This window comes from Trematomus bernacchii, unplaced genomic scaffold, assembly GCF_902827165.1.
Source record: "Trematomus bernacchii unplaced genomic scaffold, fTreBer1.1, whole genome shotgun sequence".
Taxonomy (NCBI): Eukaryota; Metazoa; Chordata; class Actinopteri; order Perciformes; family Nototheniidae; genus Trematomus; species Trematomus bernacchii.
The window spans coordinates 475,549-503,430 of NW_022987409.1; the positions used below are offsets into that span (position 1 = coordinate 475,549).

The 27,882-nt window shown below is 41.2% G+C and overlaps 3 protein-coding genes across 5 annotated transcripts; 2 read left to right on the forward strand and 1 right to left on the reverse strand.

The window, feature by feature from the left end:
* Positions 1-1,754: 1,754 nt before the first annotated feature.
* On the reverse strand, positions 1,755-4,213 carry LOC117487681 (paired box protein Pax-5-like). Its single transcript, XM_034136327.1, has 7 exons — positions 4,171-4,213; positions 3,839-4,004; positions 3,157-3,354; positions 3,038-3,078; positions 2,844-2,948; positions 1,915-2,040; positions 1,755-1,839 (listed from the first exon to the last, which is right to left on the reverse strand). Exons 1-7 carry the CDS (start codon positions 4,211-4,213, stop codon positions 1,829-1,831), a joined length of 690 nt encoding a protein of 229 aa, XP_033992218.1. The 3' UTR covers positions 1,755-1,828.
* Positions 4,214-4,828: 615 nt separating this feature from the next.
* On the forward strand, positions 4,829-9,855 carry LOC117489477 (zinc finger CCHC domain-containing protein 7-like). 2 transcript variants are annotated; one of them, XM_034138782.1, is made up of 8 exons: positions 4,829-5,763; positions 5,922-5,974; positions 6,228-6,338; positions 6,711-6,884; positions 7,742-7,777; positions 8,033-8,137; positions 8,332-8,449; positions 8,907-9,855. In XM_034138782.1, the coding sequence occupies exons 1-8, from the start codon at positions 5,367-5,369 to the stop codon at positions 9,389-9,391; spliced, it is 1,479 nt and encodes a 492-aa protein (XP_033994673.1). In that variant the 5' UTR covers positions 4,829-5,366; the 3' UTR covers positions 9,392-9,855. The 2 variants fall into 2 exon arrangements, with proteins under 2 accessions (XP_033994673.1, XP_033994681.1); XM_034138790.1 differs by having other exon boundaries at positions 5,367-5,763; positions 6,714-6,884; positions 8,907-9,391.
* Positions 9,856-10,326: 471 nt separating this feature from the next.
* LOC117488597 (E3 ubiquitin-protein ligase RNF38-like) lies at positions 10,327-22,489 on the forward strand. 2 transcript variants are annotated; one of them, XR_004556538.1, is made up of 13 exons: positions 10,327-11,652; positions 15,402-15,454; positions 15,622-15,803; positions 16,379-16,835; positions 17,394-17,531; positions 17,629-17,817; positions 18,308-18,469; positions 18,567-18,670; positions 19,256-19,337; positions 19,439-19,560; positions 20,583-20,682; positions 21,291-21,637; positions 21,774-22,489. XR_004556538.1 is itself a non-coding variant. In XM_034137598.1 (12 exons), exons 1-12 carry the CDS (start codon positions 11,376-11,378, stop codon positions 21,351-21,353), a joined length of 1,929 nt encoding a protein of 642 aa, XP_033993489.1. In that variant the 5' UTR covers positions 10,327-11,375; the 3' UTR covers positions 21,354-22,489. The 2 variants fall into 2 exon arrangements, 1 of the variants encoding a protein (XP_033993489.1); XM_034137598.1 differs by having other exon boundaries at positions 21,291-22,489.
* Positions 22,490-27,882: the final 5,393 nt, after the last annotated feature.

Sequence of the window (27,882 nt, forward strand, 5' to 3'; positions counted from 1 at the left end):
TCAAGATGTGGTTTTCACGCCTTTTGCTGCTGCACCTACAACACCAACATACCAACACTGAGTGAAAACATTTAAATCTCTCCTCTTCCTGTAACAGCATTCAGTAAATAACTCCTGTGTGGAGGAAGGACTCAGTACGACGAATATTTTCTCATTAAATAAAATGATACTGAAAGTCTCTCTGTGTGCCAACCATATATGTATGTCTCCCTCTTAGGACTAATTCATACAGTTAAGGATTCAAGCATCTTCGGAAGCCATGTGAAAGAAAATGAAAAGAACATGATATCAACTTTTGAATGCCTTTGCATATACTGTACACATGGTAATTAAACTTAGACTTCCACAGGCCTAGCTCATATCACAGAACAGAGCCTGAAGTCTTTAGTACCCTCTGTGTTTTGTTGTCTAGACCAAAAATAACCCCTTCACACTTGTGTCACTGTTCACTTAGCAACCACAGCTTGTCTCATAAAGTACACCAGAGAGTTGGCTGCAGGAAAACTGATGCCTCAAAACAGCTCATTACTGTGAGACTGTTGGAGGTGGTGAGCAGCCAGTCAAGTGGTGTTTTAGATAAAAGTGAATCAGGGGACCTTGTTTTCTTTTAATTAGTTTAAGCAAGTGTCAGCTCTGTACAAACTTGCTGATATTATTTCCTATAACCAAGCAAAGCACTGACAACTACTGCCCCCTAATGATGCAATTCTCTACTACACGTGTTAATGGACTGTAAAGGCCCTCGTAAAAGGTGTTGGACTTTACTTTAAGAAGTTTGAACATAAAACACTACCCTAGTAGTTGTAGATTAGATTAATCAGATTTATTTTGAACATCATAACATTCAAATCACTAATGTTAAACCTACCTATTCTAACTCTCCTCCCCAGAAAGACCACACTCAACCAAATCAAACAAAAATGAAGTATTCAAAACAAAATAAGAACAATTCAATCAGAATAAAAAACAAACAATACAGATAAAAAAACAAGCCACAAATGCTACCCTGTTTTACTGTCAGTTCCCCTCTTCATCCATTTCAGATCCATTTAATCTTGTGTTTTTAAAAATGTGTTAATACTTACAAAATGTTCTACATGTTATCATTGTATTACTGTTTTCAAAATGAAAAGATTTTTTGAATTGGACCTCACTAATAGTTTCTTGAACATTCTGATTACTCTCTTTTGAAACCTTGAATCCTCTAAGGTAAACTTGAATTTTGATCCTTACATGATTCAAACCATTGCAACGTCAACCAAAGCCGTGCTTTGAATGTAATAAATAGTAGGTTTGCTGATTATATCCAGTATGTATATAAACACAGTAAAAACAATGTGCCCCCACCATGCATCTGCTCTCTAGATGCTTCCTTCAGACTGATGCCCACTGCTGGCCACAGATTTCTTTCTCAGCGGTGTGCTTTGACCCCGCTGCTGCCTGTGGCATCTCCCACCTCCTCCCTAAATCCCTCATGCTGGCGAGGAGGCCAGGGAGACGCTCACTAAGGAGAGAAAAGATTCAGCCTTCTCCATCATGGGGCCCCTAATGATGCCCCCCTCAACCACTCACTGAGGAGAAAATGGCCACAGGGGTGACAGAGAAGGGGGATAATATGTTGGACTGATGAAGCCTCTGAAACAACAGCATATGTAATTTGACTCTAAATAATGTAAATAAAGCATGACACGTGAAGTAATTTCATATTTATTTCAAAATGTTTGTAAATTATGTTTCTATCTTGTCATTCATTTTGTAATCTTACAATTTCAGTGAATTCAGTTTTGAAATCATCCTATTTGTGGGATTAAAGGATGATGTTCTTTCGTCACGGAGGCCCTAAAAGAGAGGACAGAACACATTAAAACTGAACTCATATCAGACAAAAGTCATCATATTTTGATGCAAACTCACCTAAGTGGTCTGGATTATGGTTAGCTGGCAGGCCAGGGTAAAAGGTGAGGCAGGGGTCGGACCATCCCCAGGCATCATTACAGGATCGTGGCTGCTTGTGGTAAACGCCGCAGGGGGCGTCACCTCCTTGGAAACAAACCAGTTTCTGTCCAGGATCACTTTAATTTGTCTTCAATGCAATTGTCACTTGTTCTAATTAGTGAATTGAAAAATGACATGCATGTCTGTGTTCCTAGCATACATAAGTATGCATGTATATCTATGTAATCTCCTATTCTAATGGTTGAAGTGATGGAGGAGTAGAGGAGTAAGCGGGCTTGTAATGAGAGGTGGAGGTGAGGGGGAGGCGGGGGGGAGCAGAGAGCCTGCTGGCTGAGAGGACAGAAGCCTGGGGAGGGGGGTGGATCTCCTGCTGCGGAGGTTGTTTCAGTCAGAGTAATGTTTACACCGGCTTTACTCATCATTGTGTGGTCTGGAACCAATGTCTGTGTCTGCTCTGCAAAAACATCCATCTACACTTGTGCTTCTTTTACAGTGGCATGGTAACATCTTATGTGAAAAAGGCCTATTAAGCAAAAAGAAATAAACGTATCACCAGAGTTAGAAGAAGAAACCTACACTGATCTTGTTATTTATATAAAAAAAATAAAAAAATAACAGTATAGAAATACTGTAAAAGTAAAAGAAAAAATATTGACATCAAAATATACTTAAAAGTTTAAGTAACCACTAGGCGGAACAAGTAATTTTAAATCTGTTCATTATGTTAATTTAGAAAATAAAAAGCTTCAATATTTTTATTTTGTAAATCTGCAACATAACATCTGACAAAAGTTATGAAAAAAAGTTAGTTGAATAAAATGAACAACATTTTCCTCTAAAATGAAAATACCTCACAAGTAAATGTACTCTTACACCACTGCTGTTACCTTCTTTGTGTTTGCTGCACTTCCTGATTCCCAGAATCCCACTGATGGAATAGGCGGACTCAGAGGAATAGGCGGTTCCCGTGGAAACAGATGAAGCTGATGACACTGCAGGGTCAGAGGTCATCGTCAGGAAACATCAGAGATGCACAAGTTAGGCTAAGAGAGAAAAGATTACTAAGACACAAATGACTTACCAACTTCACAAGACTCCGAGTTGACTTTGTTTCTGATGATCCTGTAAAGACAGAGGGACTTCACTCAATTCTTGTTCTGATGATCTGCGTAGTCAAGCACACATAAGGTCTTCTGTTACCTGTTGATGGAGCTGATGCTGGGCACGCTGTCATGGTCGCACACTCGCTCCAGCAGCAGCTTGTCTCGGATCTCCCAGGCGAACATGCTGGGGTTGGTGTGTTTCAGACGCACGATCATTTGCACAACGCAGGGAGTGGCCACTTTGGGCTTAGAGCCTCCAATCAATCCTGGTCTAATGCTGCCTGTCTCATTGTACCTAAACTCACAATAATGAGCTGTCAGCAGGGGAAACATTTTACCTGAGAAGAAAGTTTCATAAATACAGGCGCTGATGTGACTTATGTATCTATACTTTTCTATTTGAAATAAAGTGAGATAAAGCACAGGAAATCAGTATGCTCAAAGTACAGATGGATAGTCTTGAGATGCATTTTTATGAAAAATCATTATTTCTAAAAAATGCATACTGGGTTGAAAAACATATAAATATTGAATTTAATAAAAATGTGAGGATAGGCACATATAAGGCATGCAAATAAAAATGAAATACAGTTTCAACATATTACGAAACATTTCCAAATGATGTAGATTTAAGTGGTGTGTACATTGCATTGTTAAATAAATATAGGTTATCATCATTAAGGGCACACACAATCTGCTTCAATACAAATAACTATTTATATAGCCTATTAGCTAATACAATGTTGAAAAGGCTATATTATTGACCGCAAAGAGTTTACCTGGCCAGTATTTTGCTGACACAGCCGTGGCTGACGCGCAGGCGGCGGGAGATCTCACAGGGACGCACGCCCTGCAGAGCGAGCTCCACGATCCGCTGTCTCACCGCGTGCGGCAGCGGGCGGCCGTTAATGAACACTCCGCCGAGCTGGTTCACCCCGCCGAGCCCTGAGCACCGGTACGGTTCGGAGAAACACCAATCAAAACGTATGGCTACACACAGCATTACAACTTAATGTACTGAACGTAGGCTAAGTGGATAAAAGAAGGTCCATACGCCTAGGTGATTGACTACAGGAGGCAACTTTAATTTATATGAAAAATTGTTACTCACTGTGGGTAATGTTGAGGGGCACCTGTCCAAAGCGCGCGTCCATCACAGACTGACTGTAGTCCTAACTTCTACAAACTGTTCGGACTAAAGTGTATTTGTTTTCGAGGACGACATTTCCCACTCATTTGAAAAGAAATCTGAGATAAGAAGTTTGTCCCGGTGGTTTTTCGTCTGTGGTGCGCAAGGACTCTGTGCCTTCAGCACCTGAGCGGTGGATAGCTGCACGAGCCTTTGATTGGGCACACACGCAAGGGTGCACGCGCTCCATTATCTTTTTGCTTTTTGTAGTGAAGGAACTACAGTCAGTTCTCGTGATCAGGACTTAACTGTAGATTTGAGTTTTTTTGTCTTTTGGTCAACCAGTCTAACAGTTATCGATTCACCTTAAAACTGCTGTAAAAAATAAACATTTTAGCGTTAGTGGTCAACTGTAACTAAGAAGAAGGCATACATGTAAAGTATGAAAAACGCCACATATCTGACAAATACATTATAGCTTGCCGACTGTTTAACAAGCTGCCATCGTCAACTTAGTGATTTATAACTGTTTTGTCTATAAATAATAGAGTACTTTCTGATAAATGGAGACAAAAATTACATACATAGGCGATACATACTACACTACGAGGGAACTTGTAGTCAAACTCCGTTTTTTTTCTAACGCTGTAGGCAGTTTTGGTTGTCCAACATTTTACATTCCGGAAACGCCGGTAAAGTGCTTCAACAAATTGTAAACAAGAATGCAAGTCATAACCGTCATAACCCTTTCATTTGTATGGAGAGAAATATCCATATGTGCAATTGTGTGAACTCGAAAGCGACGTGTTAGGTATTGAAACGGTAAGCGCCATTTGAAGTGCCATTATAGATTTTATTTCACTTGGTTCTGAACGCTAACTTAGCTACATTAGCTGCCTGGGCTACAACAGAGCTAATGTTAGCTCACTTTAGCAAAGCGCCGGTTAGTCTGATGTTAACCCACGTGTCGGTGTATTTAGAATGATTACAATCTGCAATCACCATTACATGTCTTAGTAGTAAAGAAACACAACCAATAAGTTGGACTTCTCCCAAGTGCTAATTCGTTTTTAAGAAAAGGAAGTGGTAAATGAGCCTTTATCCACCGCTGTTTGTAGCAGTGCAGAGAGCCGCCCGTGGGTGGTGCTGTTCAGCAGCTGTTTTGAGGTTGTTGCACTATGGACTACAGCCAGGGAAATGGAGATAATGGTGGTAAAGACAGCAAAGACGACTTTTTCTTTATTGAGGACTCCAATAGTTCAGATGGAGAACAACAGATGAAGTTCAGTCGCCAGAAACAACACAGTAGCCGTAAACAAGCTGCACGGATCAGCAGGGAGAGCTCTCCCCCCCTCATCCTCTTCAACATCACCTCTGGACGGACCCTGAAGCCCAGAAACCAGAGTCCTGCTTCCAGTTTAAATGTACAGGAGGAGGAAGAGGAGGAGGAGAAGGACAGTGATCAGCCCGTCGAGGAGTGGATGATGCTGGGAGGAGAGGAGCAGGTGGGAGACTCAAGCATCCATCTCAACCTGAGCTACTGCAACAGCCCACAGGATGACTCTGGAGTTGAAGGTTAGGATACTTGATCTCACGCTGTGTTAATATTGTGATGCTGTCCATTGTCCTATTTCAATAGTATTTACAACGGCTTGAATTTAAATATAAATAATTGTGGAATACAGTTACGTCTACAAAAGTTGATGTTCTTCTTGCTCATTTTTCGCTCATAGATCACACTGTGAAATCAGTGAAGGATACCTGGGCTGTGTCAGAGAAAGACAAGGTAACTTGGGATATTAAAATGCAACTTTTCACTGTTTTAATTATATTAATTGTTAAGAATGAATAAACTGTGAATATAATCTCGGAGGAATACATTCTTGGTGTTAATATAGAAATCTGTGGCGAAAGAAGGAAATACATTTTTTCTGTTTGCCTGTCTGGTGTAATATTGCATTTGAAATCAGTATTATGATTCTACAAGACTGCTTTTTTAAACATGATCTGTTATGTTTTTGTCCTCTCACATTATCAAGTCTGGGGCGGATCAGTCTCTGCCCAGTCGATATTTTGGAGCTGGTCGTGCTCTGACCTGTAACATCTGCAACAGGACGGGACACCTTGCCAAAAGCTGCTACTACCACAGGGTAAAGAAACACACTCTTCCACCCTTTTTTATTTATGTACATATAATAAACATTTATACTGTCGGTAAGAGTTGGAGTTCAGCTGATATCCTACCACTTACCCTGCGTCTGCTCAAACGTTGAAAATATTGCTGTGTCCTTCAACCAAATTATGCTGTCGAAATACATATCAAAACATGGATGTTTTATATTAATATAATCAATTTTCCCTGTATGTTTCTGATGATTTCTGGTCAAACCAACTAGATTATCCAGTCTTTAATGTTTCTTTGTCTTATAAACTGCCAAACATTGCACCAGAGACACTTGTTGATTGTTGACCTGTTGACTGAAAAGATCCTAAAACCCATATTTATTTTGTCTTTGTGTCAGCAGAAATGTCCCACCTGTATCCTTTGTGGGATCCAGGGCCACACCCAGAGGGACTGTCCTGGCCGCCCCTGCCCCAGCTGTGGACTCCCTTCCCATGGCCTCAGGCGCTGTGAAAGGCCCCCGCTGTGGAACCAACACTGCCAGCGCTGTGGGACGTCGGGTCACCTCTCTGATGTGAGTTTGTCCGTTAGCCCACCGGTCTGGCTCCTGTAAATCTGTTAGTCAGGGTCTCTACCAGTTCTTAAAAGTCTTAATTCAATTTTCTGAAAACATGGGAATAATTGATGTGCTTAAAGTAGTTCTAGAACTGATTTTTAATTTATGCCTGTATTAAAGGTGGGGTAGGTAAGTTTGAGAAACCGGCTCGAGATACACTTTTTGTTATATTCCATGGAATGCTCTTAACATCCCGATAGCAATGAATATCTTAAGTGCTTTGACAAAAAATCCATTAAAAAATGTCATCTGTGGAAGCCGTAGTACTGTAAAAAGCACGACCAATCATTTTAGCCGGCCCGGCTAAAATAACTGGATGGCCTACCTGCCTGTCAGCCTTCCATCTGTGCACAAACTTATCTCGTGCCCTCATTGGTCATGTGCGCGTTCGTGTGTGTTGGAGGAGGGGCTCTGTAAGGAAGTGGCAGATTTTTTCCGGCTGTGTATTTTCAAATTCTAGCGATCTCGAGCTGGTTTCTCCAAAATTACCTACCCCACCTTTAAGGGAAATGTGTATTGATGAAATGAGTCACAATACATTACAAACGGGTATTAAATGTAATTCTATGTGGTTTGAAAATGTCTAAAATGTATCTTGTTGAAACCTGCAGAAGGCTTGGTTGGTGAGTTTCTGTGTTGAAGGAAACTTTGAAAGGATTTGTCCATTGTGTGTTGATAATCTGTAGCCTCAGGTGTGTGTGGGCCTCTTTTACAAAGTGTTATTTGACCTCTGCAGATCCTCAGCTGCAAAATGCATCTTTCTGCATTCTTCCTCAAAGGTGTAATTTTCTCTTTTGTTTTCTTGGTTTCCCAAGGTCTGCCCTGATACATGGAGACAAAACCACCTGACAGTGAGTTGAAGTTTATACTTCAATGCATGTTTTTCTTCATCTGGCCTTCTATACTAAAACAAGATGGATTACACTACTTTAAACAAGAATTATAAATAACTTAAACAGGGAGTAGGTGGTAGAGGATCATCATAATCATGCTTTTATTAGGCTGTTGAAACTATAGGACTTGAATGCTTGGGTGTTTATTGTTAAATCAACTAATGTCTTTTTTTTTCCACTTTTAAAAATGTTCTTTATTTGCTTTTCTTCCAGATCCGGTTAGAGCTTCCTGTCAGGCCATGGACAGTTCACACCCTCAAACATAAGAAATGCCCCGCTTTCTGTTACAACTGCTCCATGAGGGGACATTATGGTTATGTGAGTGGCCAATTCAAATAATAATGTTCTTACTTTTACCACCTATCCGTTCCTTCTTGCCTGCTTTGAAATTGTATCCCTGCCTTCCTGTTCATTCTGTTGTTTCTCTCTGCTTTCGTATGTTTTTTGTCTTGGACTTTACTGTACTTGCTATTCTTACTTTCAATTGTATATACTCTACTCTTTGTAATCAGGAATGCGCTAAAAGGAGGATGATCAGTGGGACTTTTCCTTCCCTGCCCTATGTTTGCCACTATGACACCATGAAGGATGTCCTCCAACTTCATACCAGGAAGCAGAAAAGAGCCAAAGGTAACAAAATAATTGTTATACATTCAATAATGTAAACAATCACATATAATTCTGTATGTTTATCTGTGATCATTTAACGTTATATAAATGCATATATGCAAATTGATTATACTGTTAAATCAACAGATTAAGTTTCATTATGATAACTTTGATAAAAATAGAATTGACTGCAGGACTGATGTATTAGAAAGTGTATGTTTTAGCTATACAAACTGAGTACATCAGACACTGAATTCCTGGCTGTTTAGCTACCATTTTGTAACAAACACAAAGAGCTGAAAAAAGCTCCATAGAGCTGAAGAGCCAATTCATAATTTGCTGTGAGTTTGTCTTGGTAAGCAAATCCTCTTGAATTACATTTAACCTATCATTTATATAAAATAATATATATTTGTTGGGAGGCAAAGAACATAATCTTTTAACTTATTCTTCAACTTTGTCATTGCCTTGTTTTCAGGACTTTTGAGCGCTGGACCCCTGCCCCTCTCAGACCAGCAGCCCGTGTCTGAAGCAACAGGCAAGAGCAGTGAGGAGAATCAGCCGGTCCAGGGGGGGAGGCAGGAGGCATGTGGCCGGGCGAGCGGGAGTAAGAAGTGGCCAGAGAGGCGCAGAGAGAGACGGGAGGTGAAGAAGCTCAGGAGAGAGGCTCAAATCAGACGAGAAGGAGGACTACTGGTGACATCTGGGAGGAACTTTGACCAAGAAGTTTGCCCTGCAAACCCTTTCGGGGCTGCACTCCACAGTCACAAGCAGACCAAACCCTCTCCACAAAAAAAGAGGAGGGATGAGGAAGGAGGAAGGAGCAAGAAGAGCAGAGAGACCGAGAGGTGGAAGAAGAGAGGAGGGATAAAACGGGGGGATGTATATCCTCATGCTGACACAGATATTGGTGCTGAAAACCTTCTTTCTCCAAAACAAAGAGTACGCCACAGACGTAGATAAAGTGTGATTCTTTTGATATTTTGTTTAAATGTTTCTCAAGGAGTTACTCCTGAAACTGAAAAAAAAAAACATTGTAATTTCTTTCATGTATTTATTGTCAAATAAAACAAATTAAAGGTGCTTATCTTCAGTTTAGCTAGTATGAATGTAATATTTTACTTGAACCTTGTTTTGCAAGTTCATCTGCTACTTCTTTATACTAGCTGGGCCACATTTTGTGTAAAGATCGATTTCAACACATGGCATTTTGTAATTTATGTATATTTACATGCTATGTCTGCTTTCTTTTGCTCATATATCATGTGGTAGGGGCTTATATGTTATGATACTAGTTTTTTTGTTATATCATTTCAGTCATTAAGATATTTGAAATCAGGTCAAAGGAATAAAACTGTGATTGGTATTTATAAAGAGTGATAGTTATATTGAAAATACCAGGACAATAAACATGGATTTCCATATCATTTGTTTTCAAAAATAGAGGATTATTGTGTGACGTCTGATATGTACAGCCATATAAGGATGGGGGTTTATTTGTATATGCTTCATCGGAGAAGGCTTGTATGCAACAACATATGAATAGATCGTCTACCTGAAAAGCCGTATGAAGCCAGTGGCTTTCAATGCGTTGTCTTATAGTATTTCTGGTATGAAGCTGCTGAATTATTAATGAACTGAGCAGCTGCCCTGGGTTTGCCAGACCAAAGTAGTCAAGTTTGATAACAAGCTGCTACTAAAATTGTGGTTATCTGCTGATAAAAACACATTTTTATCTTACAGGTGTTGAGCGACTTTTAACGTTTCCACACCTGTTTGTTTGTGTTATTTACTGACAAGCACATCGCAGATCAGGCCTGTGTGGAGCGCCATGTTACTCTGTGATCGATTAGTGTGGCCTTGACAGAGATGTGAAACTCCCATTGATTGATCTTCACACACTCCCCGCTGACCAGAGAAAACACTCGATAGCGAATGCGAGAGGGGATTTAAATTGGACAAATATTGTCTTCGCTACTTGACGGATAAGGTAGCTATTTGTTTTCTCATGTGGTCCGAGATAATCCGCTATTAGCATTGTGCACGGACTATCCTAACAGTGACCCAATGCGACGTTAGCTAGCTTGTAATGTCGACACTGTTGGACTTGTTTTCCCCACTAGACCCCGCTTCCTGTTAGCCTTGGCTAACTGGAAAATCGAAATTATGCTAATGAACGAGCAGGTATAGTTAACCAACGCAAAGGGGTGTGACGTTAATGCTTACCGTAGGATACCCATGGAAATTTAGTTGGAATTTATGTGCAAATCTATGCTAATAACTTTGTTTAGCTGCCAGCTATCGGGGCAGCTGGTTTCCTTTAGTTTGCTAGCGCTCGTCAGCTAGCCATCTTTGCTTGTGTTGGGGGATTTAAGTATTAAACTTGACAAGCTTTTGGAGGCACAGGGCAAGCTATATTAACTTCAGCTGCATGTTATTATTCGTGTAGGACTCAACTGCGTGCGACTAATGCCTTAAAATACTTTATTTTCTTGGGGTGTTTTGCTGAGAAAAGACAATAGAGAACCTGAGACTCGTTCAGCTGGTGTTCTGCTAAAACCACAGATAACTATCTTAGAGACAATACTATTTTTGATAACTGCTTTGTTATACCGAATCCTAATATAAGTACAATATTTTTCTATACTTGTGTACATTTATAATCGATAGTTATAAATAAACAAGCGGTTTCCCTTCAGTTGACCCGCACAGATTGCTGCGACATATGAGGGCTGTGCTTCCCTGAACCTTCAGGTATCTCCACTCATTAGACCCGAACAACAGCTTTAAATGCCTCAGAAAACACTCGCAGTAGCCAGTGGTCATCAGAGGTAACTAGGCGGATAGAGAGACGCGTAGAAGCGGTGTGAAGAGGGAGGCTCCTGCCCGTCTCTGGACGTCCATCTCTCCGCTTCATCACGTCCATCCAGCGCCGCCCTCCCCAGCCATGGACCCCCCGAGGACTCGCTCGCGGTCTCGGTCTGGCTTCTATCATTTCGGTATGAACGGTAACGTTGGCAGTGGAAACGCGGTGGGAAACGGGAGCATGATGAACGCCAGCGGAGGAGGGGTGAACTACCCGCCGCAGAGCAACCCCGGCTGGGCGCCGCACCACGGAGGTCGGAGCTACCCGGAGAGCCAGCAGCAGCACGCGCAGGGGAGCTACCTGTCCGCGGGGGCGCAGCGCCACTCTGCACACGGAGCCCACAGACACCCCGGAGCCGGTAAGCGAGCTCCAGTAAAAACAGGGCCTGCAGCCGGGCTAGATGCATCATTACACACACAGGATACACCCCCTGAGGGTTGAAGGCAGACCACTAGCAGCTTAACAGGCTTTGAGATATTTAACTAAAAGGCTTGGTGCTTTCACTGCCAGCTGTTGCTTGAAAGGCCAGCTATATGTCATGTCGGGTGGTGTCTCTACTTCAGAGGTTTGAATAGCATTTACTCGGGTAAATAGGACAAGCCATGTCGTCTAACTTTTTCTTACAAGTATTCAGCGCTGGAAGCAGTTCTGCATATGTGTAAGTACTTGCATAGTACCTGCAGTTTTTGGGTTGCATCCACATAGTTAAACTTCTTCCAAGTCGCTTTAGAATATAAATGTTCTGTTGTATGATTGTATTTTTTACTGAATGAGTGGAGGGATAGAATACACTACATTCAACATGACGAAAATAGAAAATGCACTTAGAATATAAATGTCATTTAAATAAATGCAATGTAGTGTAGGTCATTGCATGGTGCAAATTCTACAGGCCATCAGTAGGAATTTAACACTGCAGAATTTTCCTTTGGATAGTCCAGGCGGGGTGGTGCTGAGGGCCTGCCGGTCATATTATGTTACTCCTGTGGATGTAGTCAAGGCATGAGGAGAGAAACATTAGACAATTATTTAAGTAGCTCAATAAAATAATACTATTTTATTCGAAGTACAACGATGTGTTGAGATATATTCTATAATAATGAAATAAAACAAATCTGATATTTCAGTTCAAGTGTTGTGCATTCAAACTGTAATATTGCTGGCTAGTTTGAATATGTTTTCACTTCATCATCAGATCAGAGACCTGAATTCGCCTGGTGGTTTAGACATCCTACACACTCTGCTTCAGACTTCACACAACCTACAATATGCATGAGAGGAGTCTGATTTAAAAGAACAGTTTGGAGCCTTGAAATAGTTTGAAAATGAAATGCCTTTATAGCATTTCTATCTTTTGGTTTGAGATTGCTTACTGCTGCAATGCAGCCTGGCATAGTACAAGCTTCCTTGTATTTCCCCATCGACCCTTTCATCCATAAGCCTCTATTTCATTCAACTTCAATTTAAGCCTGTGCAAAGCTCTATATTGTCCTAAAGTAGTCAAACATGTTTCTTATCTAATGTTTCAGGATAGAGTAAAGATAGAGAAGGTGTAATAGTTTCACAGCACTTTCCAAACACAAAGAAACTGAGGAATGAAAAAAAAACAAAAAAAAACGGTGTGTTGGCATGATGTTGGTTCATTCACCTTATGAAGTAAATCTTATTTGATTTCCCCAGTATCATTTACACTGTTAAGTAGGCTTTTAATGCATACAACGTCAAAAGTTTTTTTGCCAACCCAAACTCAATAAAAAGACAATAAAACATCAACCTAAAACCTTTAGAGGAAAAAAGGAGACAAATGAGAAGCAAATGAAACTGCTAGTGGGGAAATTCAGAGTGAGGCTGCACCCCCGCCTCCTTTCATTGAATTGACACCAGCCTGTTTAGTGTTCAGCAGGTTTCCAGCACTGAGTATTGGAAAAGTAACTGGAGAAACCTTCAGTAATACCAGATTGGATTCCCTGAAAAGCTAAATAAGTGCTGTGAATGAATGAAAGCTGGCTTTTAATGGGTCTCTGTCGTAATGCTAGCACTGTTGCCAAAATAACCGGCTCAGAGGGGACTAAAAAAACACATGCTTCCCAAATTGAGAGACTACAGAGGGGTTTGTGTGAATGACTTAAACGGCACACCTCCCAGCTGTGTGGTCTGCCTTCCTCTTTACAGCTGCACACGCCCCTTCTGAGTCTGTGTGTATAATATGTATGTGAAAATGCAAAACAGTACTGTGCATGTTTAAGTGCACAATAACTCTCTCTTTTTTGTCTTGTCTCTCTGAAACAATGCTTTAGGTCTTTGTTTAAGAACGTGAGCAAATTACGACTTGATTCCAGCTGATACTCTTAAGTTCACCATCCGGCTTTCTGCCTTGTTTGTCAATCGTAAAATAATTGGTGTCAGTCTTCCCCAGCAGCCGTGCTCGGAGGAAACAAGGTTGTATCTGCTCGCCAACAGCACCCGTCCAGTCTGGCTCACCATACCCTCTCCTATCGCCCCCGGGGTGTATCAGCATTAACAGACCTAGTTTTCTGCAAAACACATGGGTGGCTGAGGCTCAGAACGGTATGAGGTCTGTAGAAAGAGGCAAGGTGGATAAATAAAGATGTAAGCCAGCGTGTTGGCCCTACTGTCAGCTAGTCGGTTAACTCACTGTCCCGCTTTTCTCCACAGCCACTAGCAGGGCGTCTTTGAGCTGTCACTATCTGCAGGCTTCACATGGCACTGGAGTGGTGTCGCAAAGACAAGAAAGGGGTGGGGGGTAGCCTTTAGATCTGTTTTTTTCTGGGTAGACAGTAAGGGCTGTTTGTATGAGGGAGGCATAGAAGAATAAATATAAAGGGATGAGTGGAAGAGAGTTTTTTTTCCCTCCCCTCTTTTTGTGATTAAAGGTTTTTGGGGGACTGCTTAGAGGAAACTCTTGTCAGTCGAGTTCAAGGACATCCTTCTTAAGCTGCTGAAATGTCTGTGAGCACATGCTGCATCCAGATTGCACATGTGGTCTGTCAGATAAACAGCTGGGAGAGCATTGTGTTTTTCTGAGATTATGTCTATGGTATTAGTTTTTTTTTACACTAATAATCTCCTGTCATTGAAGAGTCTGTTCTGTTGATCTTTTTTTAGAGATTTGTATCTCTTGTCCACAAAAAACAGGAAGAAGAATGATGGTACTGAGCTGTTTTTGCCGAGCTAATAATTGTTCACTCTCTCAATTACGGACACAAATGCATGTCAACACAAATACTTGAAATTGGTCTTTCGAATGATGGTTTGTTTGTGCTCTACAGTCACTCCAGTTCATGAAAATATCAACTTTTGATTATTTTTTCATGAATCCATCAAGTGAATGTCGGAAAACTGTAGAAATAAAGCATTTCACAAATTCTCAGATCACAAGGGGCTCTTCAAATATCTGGTGTTATCCACCAACACTTCAAAACCCAAACGATATTCAATTTATAAGGGTATATAAGAGAATAATGCAACAATATTCACATTTGAAAGCTGAAACAATCCAACAGATTCAGTTATTGCTTTACAAATGACTTCAACTATTGTGGATTAACTATTATCCTTACAAGTAACTTAGAAAAAAGTGACGGTGAAGGTAATCTGATAACTGGAGATGAAAGTCATTCAAACAAAGTGCAAAACTAACAACATCAGAAATCAGAATCAGAAACAGGTTGATTGCCAAATATGTTAACCCATACCAGGCATTTGCTGTGGTGTGCATGCATCAGATGCTCTGCTCTGTGAGTCTGCTCCGACACTCCTTAGATCAGAGGGAATGATTTGCTCAGTGTTGCGTCTTCCAGGGAAGTATTCATCCTTTGTCCGCTTGTTGAAAGCAGGACATTCAAAAGCTGGTTTAGAAGAGAGACCCTTGCTGAGGAGGGAGATCTGTAAATCTTGTTAGTCAAGCCAAAGGGTGGAATGTACTTTCAGTGGGTACAAAGAAATCAAATCAAAGGCAACCAGTGTTGTTGCTGTTGTTATGTTTCTGTTGGGTTAGCAAGCGTATGTCCATGTTTCTTGTGATGTGGATATTATCCTCCGCCCTATCTTATCTAATCCTTTTTTCCCCCTGTTTGTGGCCTGCAGGAGGATTGCTTCATTTTCATCCAGATAATGTGTGCAGTGAGGATCGGGATAAAGTAAGTCTGAAACATGAGCACGGCTCTGCTTTGCTCCTGGTTTGAATAGGATTTGTTTGTCATTGTTTGCTTTTATTATCCATTCTTTCCTTTTTTAGTCCTTCTCTTTATTTTCCTGACCAACCATCGCCCTAACCCCCCCCCCCCTCATTTAACTCTTTGTGCAGATGGAAGACAGCCCAAGCCCGAAGAGGCAGCGTCTCTCCCAGCAGACCATGTTGGATCTAAACTCCGCCCCTCCCTCCACTCCTTCCTCCCCCATTCGTCCCTGGGAGCTGCCCCCCAGCCGCAGACCACACCCCCACTACATGCCAGAGAGATGTCACACGCCTGTCCGCAACAGACGAAGGTAAATGTGTGTGTGTGTGTGTGTGACAGAAACATATTGCCATTATCTTTATTAATTATTTGAAGCTAGTAAAATGTCAAAAGTAATGACAAGAGCCATAGTGTATTTGTTTATATATGTAGCTTTTTTGTTTATTGAAATAATTGACATATAGAAGAAATAATCAGTTGTAGAAATGGCTGTTTATTTAGTTTAATCAAAAGCAATAGTTGAGTTGTGTGTTAAAAGGACCGGTCCACAGGAGGCAATGTTTTCAAATAATTCTTTTGACTATATTTGGATTGTGGAATATTGGTTGCACAAAAAAAGATATTTAATGATTGGGCTTTAGAAAATTCTCACAGGTATCCCACAATTGTCTGCCGTTTTATAGCGCGCATGATTAACTGATTCATCAAGAAATAATTGTTAGATGAATTGATAAAGAAAATAAATAATCCATCCGTCCTGCATTGGTCTTAAACCAGCCTGAGCTAACACAAAAACAAACGCTTAAATATATCAAAACATCATCATCATGCTAGTACTACCGATGCTCCTGTGGCTCACGTTTGCTGCTCTTCGTCCCCCCTCAGCCCTCCAATAAGACGCCAGCGCGGCCGGAGAGACCGCCCGACCCACCACCACCACCACCACGCCCACAACAACCACCACCACTACAACAGCAACAACAACAACAACCACCACCACCACCATCACCACCCCAACCCACACCACCATCACCACCACCACCTGCACTCCCACCACGGCCCGTCGCCAGGCCACCAGGATGAGAACTACCGTCACCAGGCCCCCCAGGGCTACCCCCCCTACAGCCAGCAACCTCCCCGAGGGCTGGGGCCCGGGCTGGACGAGCGCCCAGGTCACCATCCCCCAAATCCGTCCCCCAGGCCCCTCCACCAGTCTCCCAACCTGTCTCCCAGGATGCTGCACCCTGCGGCCCATCCACAGCACCCACACCCACACCCCCACCCCCACCCCCACCCACACCCATCCCAGCAGAGCAGTATGGTGCTGGACCTCCATGAGCAGGTGACTTATTATGTGTCCTTGTTGTTGGGGTGAAACAGAAAAAAAACCGAGAACAGACTGAAATGATTCCAATAGACTTTTCTAAATAACATAATATGACTGACCTTTTATGACTGGCAGTGTGACACTTTTTTTTTTAAAGCAATGCAATTTAAAAATTAAAACCAGCTGCTAATGGGTGTATTACAATTTTTGAAGTTGAAGTTGTCAGAATGCATAGAGAATTACTTTTTATTTTTTACTGTAGTCAGTTTGATCCTGAAAGCAGTTATTTAATTTCCTGTCTTTTCACAAGGAAATAAATCAACCACTTGTAAATGAAAAATGTTTAAAATTCAGACAGAGACTTCAAGAAGGCTATTGAAGCTTGGATAATAACTCAACCAAGTTCACAACAATTCATATTAACACCAGATACAACACAGAAAGTCATTGCTCTGTTATTTTGCTTTTATTTTCAGACAATGTGGACTATCACCTTCTGTCCCCAGCTGCTCGCCTTAAAATCACACTCTGTGTTCGTAGAGTTGCCTCTTACCCTCTGTTGTTCATGTTTAGGGTTCAGTTCCTGTATCGTATCCTTTGTCTCCTCCGGGACCACCGGGCCTGCCGCCTCGCTCCGCCCCTCAGCAGATCCCAGCATGCTCGGTGGTCTTCAGTGGACAGCACTATCCCGTCTGCAGTGTCCCTCCTCCTGTGAGTGTGTTTGACTTTTCTGTTACTGATGAGTTTTCAAAATACAGTTTGCAGCATCCCTTACTAAATTAAATACTGAATTCTTTTTCCCTGCCAGGTCCTTCAGACTTGTTCTGTGCAGCACTTACCCATGCCCTACCCGTTCCCCTCACTGCTGTCCAGTGACCCGGCCTTCCTGCTCCCCCCTCCTCACCTCACCCACCCCCAAGCACACCTTTCCCACCACCCTCCTCACCTGCCCCAGCCGGGACAATTTGGACCTTATCCGACACAGCAGGCCCGATCTGTGAGTAGCAATTATTTCATGCTTGCTTTAAAATGTGATTGGCTATCTGATGCAGCTTTTGTGGACTTGAATTAAAGTCTGATCAATTGAATATATATACTTTTTTTATTCTTTGAATCTCTAAAAAGTACAGAGTGGTAATTGTGTGTGGTTTTGATATTGATGAATATTTACTGCTAATTAAACAAGGACGTTGAAGAATTGAATTAAATAAAAATAAATGCCAGAAGTGAAGTAGATAATGAAGTACAAAAGTTGGATTAATCAATTCCAATGATTGTTTATTATATAAAATATTTGTACAGTTTGATAATATTTCTCTAGCCTGTGTCCTAAGCACTCATTAACAGGATTGGATCTCTTCTCTTCCTCCACCTCGCCTTCTTCTTCACGTTTCTCTGTTCTAGTGTTTGAAATGTTCCTTATTGTTGCTGTGATTATTTACGATAGTAACATGTGTCTGTCCTCCTGTTCTTCTCCACCCTCGCAGCCGTTACAGAGGATAGAGAATGACGTGGAGCTGCTCGGAGAACATCTGTCTCTGGGTGCGGGCCTCCACTACCCCCCCGCCACCCACCCCGCCCTCACGCCACACTCCACCCAGCTTCACTTCCTCTCCCATGACCCCCTGCCACAGGAGTTCTTCGGAGTGGTGAGCAATATGAATATTTCAACAACATTAGTTTTCCTTTAGAGGAAGTTATATGTGACTGATTTGTTCCCGTATGTTCTTTGTACTTTTCCTCTAGTCCTATCCAAACTTTATTCCTCGGCGTCTCCCGGGGCGACGGTACCGTTCGCAACAGCCACTGCCACCTTCGCCTTACCACCCCAGCCTCCTGCCTTACTTCCTGTAAGTAGATCAGGCCATTAACCTACTAAGATAAGAACAGTTTCAACTTTTTATTAATCGCACAACAGATGACCTGATATTTATTATTTTCAATATGGGTCACTCATATTACTGCAAACATAGTAGAAAAGAGAATTCCCCCCCCAACCAACCCCACACCTCCTTTGTAATCATCAGGATACATTTGACCTATTTGAAACCTGCCCTTTGGATGAGTTATACCTGGAGAATGCAAGAGACGGCCATTTTAAATCACTAAGAATGATATATTTCCTGGTATTAAGAAGAGAACAGTAACATTTATTTCATTTAAACTACAGAATAAGAGTACATTGAAAAGGATATTGGATATATTCTTCAAGATGAGGGATTTTTGAGAGGTCTTACTTATTTAGACATAAGTTTAACCTCGAAAGAAAACTTAAAAGGTTTGAGCAAGAGATATATTGCATGAAAGGTCTGACTACAACAGGGCGGATTGTTAGCTATTTAACTTGAATATGTCTGTGGTAAAAGAAAGTTAGCTACGATTGCACAATGTAGTTGCTTCTTCGATAAATTGAACCTAAATCTTCCCCTCTGCAGTTCAATGCTGCCAGTCCAGCCCACAGGTCCTGCGATCAGTCTAGAGCTGGATGTAGACGATGGAGAAGTGGAAAATTACGAGGTGCGCCTTTTATTTTATTTCTTTATTCTCTTGTCTGTGTGTTTGCTAGATACAGACTCTGATTCTCAAATTGTTACTGATGGTTCTATTTCCCCTCACAGGCCCTCCTGAACCTCGCTGAGCGTCTGGGAGAGGCTAAACTCCGAGGACTGACTAAGGGAGACATCGAACAGCTTCCTTCCTATCGTTTCAATCCAAACAACCATCAGTCTGAACAAACACTGTGAGTGCCGTCATTCTGCAGACACCAGCTCATCACTGGTTGGTACGGTGAATTAGGAACCTCAGGATCACCAAATGAATGATTTATGTGGATAACCTGACAGATGCTAATGTTAATCAGTGTGTGAAGTTGTTCATCATATTTTTGCTTTTCCAGAAACAGAAAGCCTAAAACTTCTTTAACTCAACTTCAAATGGTTTACTTATAAAGCACCTTTTTAAAAGAAAACAACAATACATGATATTTGCTAGAGTTAATGTTACAATAAGCAATTAATAAATCTAATAGCCGGGGATACGAAAATGTTAAAAAACCCAGCAATCAAATTGATTAAACAAAGTATTACATTAAAAACCAAAGCCATAGCAAATAAAGAGACGGATTAATGAGATGGGTATTTAATTTCCTTTTAGAAATACCAAAAGAGCTAACCATTCTGATATCTGGAGGAAGTGGGCTCCACAGGTTACGAACAATAACACAGAAAGCTCTCTCACTGATACTTTTATGGGACACATCAGGAAAGGCCTTTAGTGATCGGGCCGAAATGACAGAGTCAGGTCATTAAAAGCTTTATAAACAAGTCAAATCACTTGGAAATCTATTTTAAAAGATGCAGTGTCTTCAACAGAAAGGTAATGATACATTTTCCATGTTTTGGTCGAGACGCTGGCTGCAGCGTTTTCAACTAGCTGTCATTCATTATCGATAATCTAGTGAAAACATAATTGCAAAACTCTAAATGGCTAGTTATAAAAGCTCAACTAGGTTTTTAAAAGATTGTCAAATTAAGGCATATACAACAAATATATACATTCTGTTTTTTTGGGTTAGCCATTGTAAGAAATGTATTCAAAGGTTTGGTAAACATCCAAAAGCAATCACAGGTTTCCCTAATTGTGCGTGAGAGTAGATGTGTGAGAAAACACATGGAGTGTATCAGTGATTACAGCGTTGAGGGTCTTGAACAGCATGTCTCTTGTGTTGTTGTGCATTACATGCTGATACCTGTTGTGTTGCAGGTGTGTGGTGTGCATGAGTGATTTCGAGTCCCGCCAACTGCTACGAGTCCTGCCCTGCAGCCACGAGTTCCACGGGAAGTGTGTCGACAAGTGGCTGAGGGTAAGTACACTTGCCATTAGTCTACTGTACTTTTGGTGCTATCACAAATCCAGAATTTTGGTATCGACTTTGTACAGAAGTATCCGTTACCTTGACACCCCTAGCTGTAAGCGCTCTGCTGATGCAGCTTTTATAGACCCACTCTGGCACCTCTTAATTATAGAAGTGTAGTGAGAAGACACCTGTTTGATAACAGAAAGAAGCACCGGGCTTGTGTCTACATGTAAATCCAGCACAGAACAGTCAGTACACCACAGCAAACCCAAAGACTGGAACATCTGAGGAGCTGTACACATACTTCAACATTTTATTTCCCACAATGCAAAAAAAAAAGGCTCTCGATCACCAAGTTCTTGCATTAATCACAATATAGTCTTATGATTTAGAGGCATGGCAGCATTGCCCAAAGCCTTAGTCTAAATCGAGTTATAGTGTTTACAGATTGAAACAAATCTAACAAAGACATGAAAGAGTGTAGTGGTGGGTTTAATTACTGTCCTAATATGCAGCTTTAGAATTGTCAGTTCTGTGCGATTGATAGGCTGCCTGAAGATGTGACTGCCTTTGAAACCCTAACCAGATCTTTCTGTTTCCTCTCCCGTCCTCAGGCCAACAGGACGTGTCCCATTTGTCGGGCGGACGCCTCGGAGGTCCAGAGAGACTCGGAGTGACCACATGAGGGAGCCACATGCTCTTATTGTCTGTTAAACTCGTTCAGCACTACCTGCTCCTGATGTATTGATACACATGTACGTGCTTACACACACACACTCACACACACCACTTCCTTGTGTTTCTGTGCAGCACGATCTGCTCGTTTGATAACCTTTCAATATTCATCCCTTCTCCCTGACATTTTTATCTGACTTTCATCAGATTCCCTCTTCATTTTACTGTCTGTTCACATTAATTCAGGCCCGTTCTTTTCACCACGCCTGACCACTATACTGCTGTGGTGTGTGTGTGTGTGTACACGTGCATGCACCACGACTGTGCAAGCGTTGTTCGGTCAGCCCTGTAATGCCGGGCTGTGGTACATGACTGTGTGTCTGAGTGAGAGAGAGAGAGAGTGAGTGTGTGTGTGTGTTTAGTGTGTGTGTGTGTGTGTGTGTGTATGATAGAGAGAGAGAGAGAGAGAGAGAGAGATTTTTAGCTGTCTTGGAGCATGCCTGAGTTGCTGTTGTGTATTGAGTAACGACATGGGAGAGTTTTTGCTCTCAGTGACTGACTCTACTTCCTGTTTGTATGTTAATGCACTGTCTGTCTGTATGCATACTCTGTGTGTATGTATGTTATAGACTTAAATCTTTTTTCTCTAGTTTGACACTAAGGGTCCATGCTGCCACTATATTTTCTCGGTTGCCTCTTTGATCCATTTGTTTCAGTAGATTATTATTGTTGTTATTATTATTACTCTACCATTATAAGTGATTGTTTTCCTGCCTGGCAGTTACCTCATCATTCCGGTTTTGATCATCTTTCATTAAAGCGCTTCACGGCACTCCTTTTGAAATTAAGCACATTATATATTTTTCTTTTCTTAGTGGAAATAAGTTTGTCTGTGACTTTGCGGTGGCACATGTGTTACATATATACATATATCTATATATACTGTATAAATCTATGAATATCTGTATACCAAATAAAAGGCTTGATATGAACTTTTTAAACTTAGCTTTTTGTATATATATTTTTTCTTTTCTTTTCTTTTTTTAAACAGCACATTAAGAGCTAGTGATAATAAGGTTTGGTTGTGCTCTGTGTTAGGTTTGAAGTGGTGGTATTATTAAAAATGACACTGACTGCCGAGTGCTGCTTTGGGTGGCTCCATCTTTTCAGATTTTGGTCTGGAGGTGCAATGACTACAAGCTGCCACTAGGCGGCCTTACTGTTCTTCTGTAGACCACCACCCCTCCCTCCACATCTCCAGGTTGCGGTCCGCCCTTATATTATTTCTACCGTAACCTACTCTTTGGTTCATGGGTAGACAAATGCAACCAAGACATTTCACTACATATTTTTATAATGTTTAACAAATCATGCACATAACAGAATCGTCAGCAACTCTTGAGTGACTGTTACTCAAAACGCTAACTTCCTGTAACTCTAAATTCTTAATGTGTAGCATTTTTCAGTCACTCTGGGCTGTGTGTCAAAAGTGTGATTTCCTTGAATCACTGCCAACATGGTAAGACAGTAAAGAAACGCAACTTCGCTCTCATGGGTTCCCCTCAGATTCTGGACTCTGCTGATACACCTGTTATTGTTCTGTCACACTCAATCGAAGGTCACCGGCCAAGGCTGTTTCCCTAAGAGAAAGATAATGGATGTATTCCCCATGTCATTCAGTTCAGCTCCGAAATGTAATGGGTTCTTCCTCTATCCACCTACCTGAAATGCTGCTGACGAAAAGGCCAAACAAACAACTATCTCCTCTAAAACAAGGACAAGTAGGTGCTAAAATGACTCTGAAGCAAAAGAGCATGGATGATTGATGTAATAACACTGAAAAAGTAATTATAACCCCATAAATTAAGTCATGAAATAAAAAACTATTCTACAGCAGTCCAAAACAATGTAGTGGAAACCTTCAAACTAAAAATACCACATATAGGTGCAGGTATATTAAGATAAACAAAGACGTAATGAGTGCTGGAACTGAGGTTTGAATATAAATCTGAAACTGAGATAACTTAAGTTATAAGAACTAGCAATCCAATCAGATAAAGACCAAAGTAATTAAATGAACCAATAATTAATCAGTGAACTTTACACCTACAATGCAATTTAAATACATGTCTGCATACAGCTAGTGTACAGACGGGTGCCTGGTTGCCCCCCCCCCCTTTTAGCACACGTCTGTTTCCCTCTCTGCACTCATCTGTTTCCCTAGCAGCACACGCCTGTTGTCTAGCGCCGTCTGTTACTGTACATGCTAACACAGTATCCATGTTTGAAGGTTCAAAGGCAAACGTCACTTATGGTTTGCCGCTCAAATGGTTTTAGCGATCCTCTTCATGGAGCTGCTTGAGGTGCAGAGAACAAAACATGTCTTTGTTTTTCACCGGAGAAAGTTCACACAGCCTGTTCACAAAGAATGGGACGAAGAGGGAACAAACCCCTGAGGACAGTTTTCATATTCTTCAACTTTATGGGACATTGTGAAATGGTTTTGGAAGGACTTCTAATTAACGCTTCACTGTTTGTGTTGAAGCAGGCCATTCGATCATCATTGTCCAAGACGATGAAAAGCTATAAAAGGCTCATTGAATACTGACTTTAATCGTTACAATACCATGCTGTTTATTTCCTCTTTCCCTCTTAGCCTCTCAACCTTAAAAACCTCACATTTGCTTTTAACATGAAACTGCATGTTGGAGGTTTGCAGTGTGTGTTGATCCGACCAATAGATTAGAGGAAACATGCCATGTAAGTATAACCAGTTCAAAAATATGCTCCCAACACATCTTAAAGAACAGTTTGATCCTTTCTGAGTTAAAGTGTTGATTGTAGACAAAAAAGCTGTAGAAAACCACACATGTGATGCAGGGTTATTCCATCTAAAACCTCCAATAACGGCTTCCCTTTTACGGGCAGAGAGGATGTATTCATGTTTGGAGTTCATATTTAATTAAATGAAAAACCTCCTGGCAGAGGCCTGATGACGCACTTTACCTCCATCCTTGTCTCTTGTGCTGTCCAATGTTTGCTTCTACTGTTTTTTTTGTTTTCTACCCCATCCACTAACTCACTGCGTTACCCCCTCCCTTTTCTCTGTAATACGCATCTCAGTCCCCTGACCTGAAGTCTATCACCTGCCTTTTTTTTTACATTTGTCCTGTCCTCTGCAACTTTTGTCCTTCAGTGACTTTGCTTCTCTTTGTTCACCTACCCTCCTTGTGCACTCTCCTCTGTTTACTCCCTCTTTCCGTTCTCTACTGTCTCACCGCTCTGTCCATCCTCTCTTCCTGTCTTTTTTACTTTGCATCTCCTCTTCCACTCTCCTCCTCTTCCTCTTTGCCTCTGCGTTGATCACCACCCACTCCTTTAACCCGCTTCCGCTGCAGAGCAGTGAGGTGGAAGGGATGGGGGATTTCTGCCTAAAACTGTCGGCCCAGTTACTTAACTCGGGAGTATTTCACATTTCATAACCAGGGTTTTACGAGGCCACAAGTTGCCCTTTTTTATGGCAGGTGAGCCATATTGATATTGTAAATTCACATTGAGATCGAACGCATAAAGGAAGCTGCAGTGGCTTTTTTTATCTCACATTTACTTCGTGACTGCTTTGTAAGTCAGATAGCTCTTGGAGTGTCATTATAGCTGCTCAAGAGGAGTCCAGTGGTTACATTTGAGTGTGAATGTCCTCTTTATTTACACTCCAGTCACTTGTTTGTGACTGGCTGTCCCGTCTTTCACCTGTCCCCAGACTGTTGACAAGACAGCTTAATCCTACCGAGTGGCTGTGAAGAAGACAATCTTTAATTGGAGTCTGTCAGTTGCAGGTCAATAAGAGTGGAAGAAGAAAACAACTTGCAAGAAGAAGGTAAAGCAAAAAAAAGATTCATTTTTCAACTTATTGAATTTATATTATGTACACATAGCCTCCTGAAAACGTGTGTTCACAATACATGGTTGCATGTGAGTGTGCATTTAGGATGCAGTAGTTCCTCTAAAAGAATCAGAGCTTGAAGACATCACTTGCTGCCTCAAACTGAGCCATCTGTGCATGTTAGTGTTTGAATGTGTGTGTCTGTCCTCTTGCAAGGACAAAGTAATATTGATTTTTAGTTTTTTAGATTATTTATAAAGGACACTGCAAATACACATTGTGACATTGAAAAGCAGCGTTGTATGTGGCGTCCAGCTGAAGCTAGTTGACGTTTTAAGTTGTTAGGACATTTTGGCCATCTGTGCTTTTCCCCAGTGTTTTCATCCTAGGACAAAACAAATGTCTTCTTCATTCATTTTCATTCTTTCCTATCTCTGATGCCTAGAGGAAGAGAGGAAAGGCTTTTACACCTCTGCTGCCTCCAGCGCTCTTCTTCAGGCAGCCCACACTTTTAATATGCAGTTGCAAGAATGTGTGTGTGTTGTGCACTGTCCCAAGCTGACAGGGTACATGGATTCTCCATCCTGCTGGTATATAAAAAGAAAACGAGGGCACTGAGATCAGCCTGCTTCACTTATATTCACACTCACACACACAAAGGCTCACACACTTGCAGACACTCTATCTTTTTTTCTCCCATGTTCCCTCTCTTCCCTCACTCTCGTATCCTTCCCTCTCCACGAGGCACTCAGCAGTGTGAGGGTTAATAAATGTGGAAGCATCGACGGGGCATGTTGTTCCCTGCTCATCTCTGCAGTGAAGTGTGTGTGTAACATTTACTTCATAGGGATTTCCCCCACTGCATACAGGATAGCTGCTGCTGGCCATGTCATCATGTTCTGAGCTGTCGGCAGACATCACTGTCATGATGTGTGTGTAGGTGTGTGTGTGTGAAATGGAAATAGTGCATACTGGGGGCTCAGTGGGAGCGTCAGGACGAAGGCTTTCCACTTGATACACTGAGTCGTTGAGGAGAGGCGAGCTTGGAGGGGGACTACATTGTACGTTTAAAGGTTTTCAGTTTTGATGTGTCCGTGTTTTAGGAAGCTATTTGTGTTTAATTGATAGAACAGGGAAGGAGAGAGAGGACACATGCAGTTAAGGGTTGGAAGTCAGATTTGGACTATCTAACTTTTCTCCAGGATTGTTCTTCACTCCTGACAATTAACGTTGTACTTATGGGGACTCAAATCACCTTTCTTTGCAAAACTGGCCTGTCCCAAAGTCATAGAAAAAGGAATATAGTTTTTGATAAATATTTTGACGACACAAAATTGGACTTGCAGACCCATGAAGTAGACTTTTAGTGGTGCAATACATATGACTGATGTTCAAATAGACGGATTATGTTTCGATATAAACAACATTGGCCATATTTGCCATCGCTTTATTGTGTTGTTCCCTTCTCCCTCCCTTTGGTTATTATATTATATCCACTATGGTGATGGTGTTACATCAGTTTTCTCCACTGATGCCACTGATGGCAGCTGACTTGGTGATTTTCCTTGAGGGGGCAATTTTTTATTCAGGCGTTTAATGTCAGCCTTTGCCAGTCGGACAGGTCAGGTCATGGGAATAAGATTCATTGCTGTATCCAGGTGACTGTTTCTAAACAAAGACAATTGCAAAGTATTGCTTTCTGTTTGAAATAAGGGTTGACCAACAGGTCAGAGTATAAATGGGTGAATATGAGTCACATAAGTCACCCTTTGACAGTCATGTGCCATAACTTACCAGTGGTCTGTGAGATGTTTGGTCCAACTGCTATTTTGTATTATCTGATGCAGTAAACTCACAAAATGCACATCCATAATGAAGTCGGGTCATGAAAAGTTACACGAAAAGGAGTGATAGACTAAGCTTTTCAGCTTTTTTTCTTTTTACCTCCAAAGCAGTTAAAACATTATTTATAGATTGTGATTTTAATATTCAGAAATGAATAATCAAATGTGATTATTTACCTAAATAAATCTCAACTGGTACCACTTTAAAACCGTTCTTTGCCAAAACACAACTAAGGATGACTAAGAAATATGTTGCACTTTACACAAAATTATATTTTAATTTGAAGAGGAAAATAGAGTGTGTACGAGTAGCACTGATGGACCTTTGAAAAGGTATTGATTTAGTAAATTGTAATATGGTTGGTGGTATGGCATGGCTTCCTAAGTCTATGAATGCTCTCAAACTGTATGTTTTGTTGAGTGACGTCTTCAACAAGATGTCACTTACTCACATATTAATGGTAGCTAATTAAGAATTACAGGCACAAAATGGGTTAGAGGTGATTTCATGTAAGAAAGTTCCCTGGGTAGATTAACCAGGGACATTGCAGTATTTACATTTTTATTTACAGGAAACACTTCTGCTTTCTACCACGTATTTATATAAGAAATGCTACCATATAAATGCCCATTTAAAAAAACAAAACAGCTTTTTGTGTCCATATTGTTGTACTCTTTCTTTATGTGTGTGTGTATGATGTGTGTGCAATGCTTGTTTATCTATTTGTTTATGTGGTGATTCAGGATGAGGTGTTGACTGCCGCCTGTGCAGCAGCCTGAGTCAGGTGTGAGGTCAGTCATGGA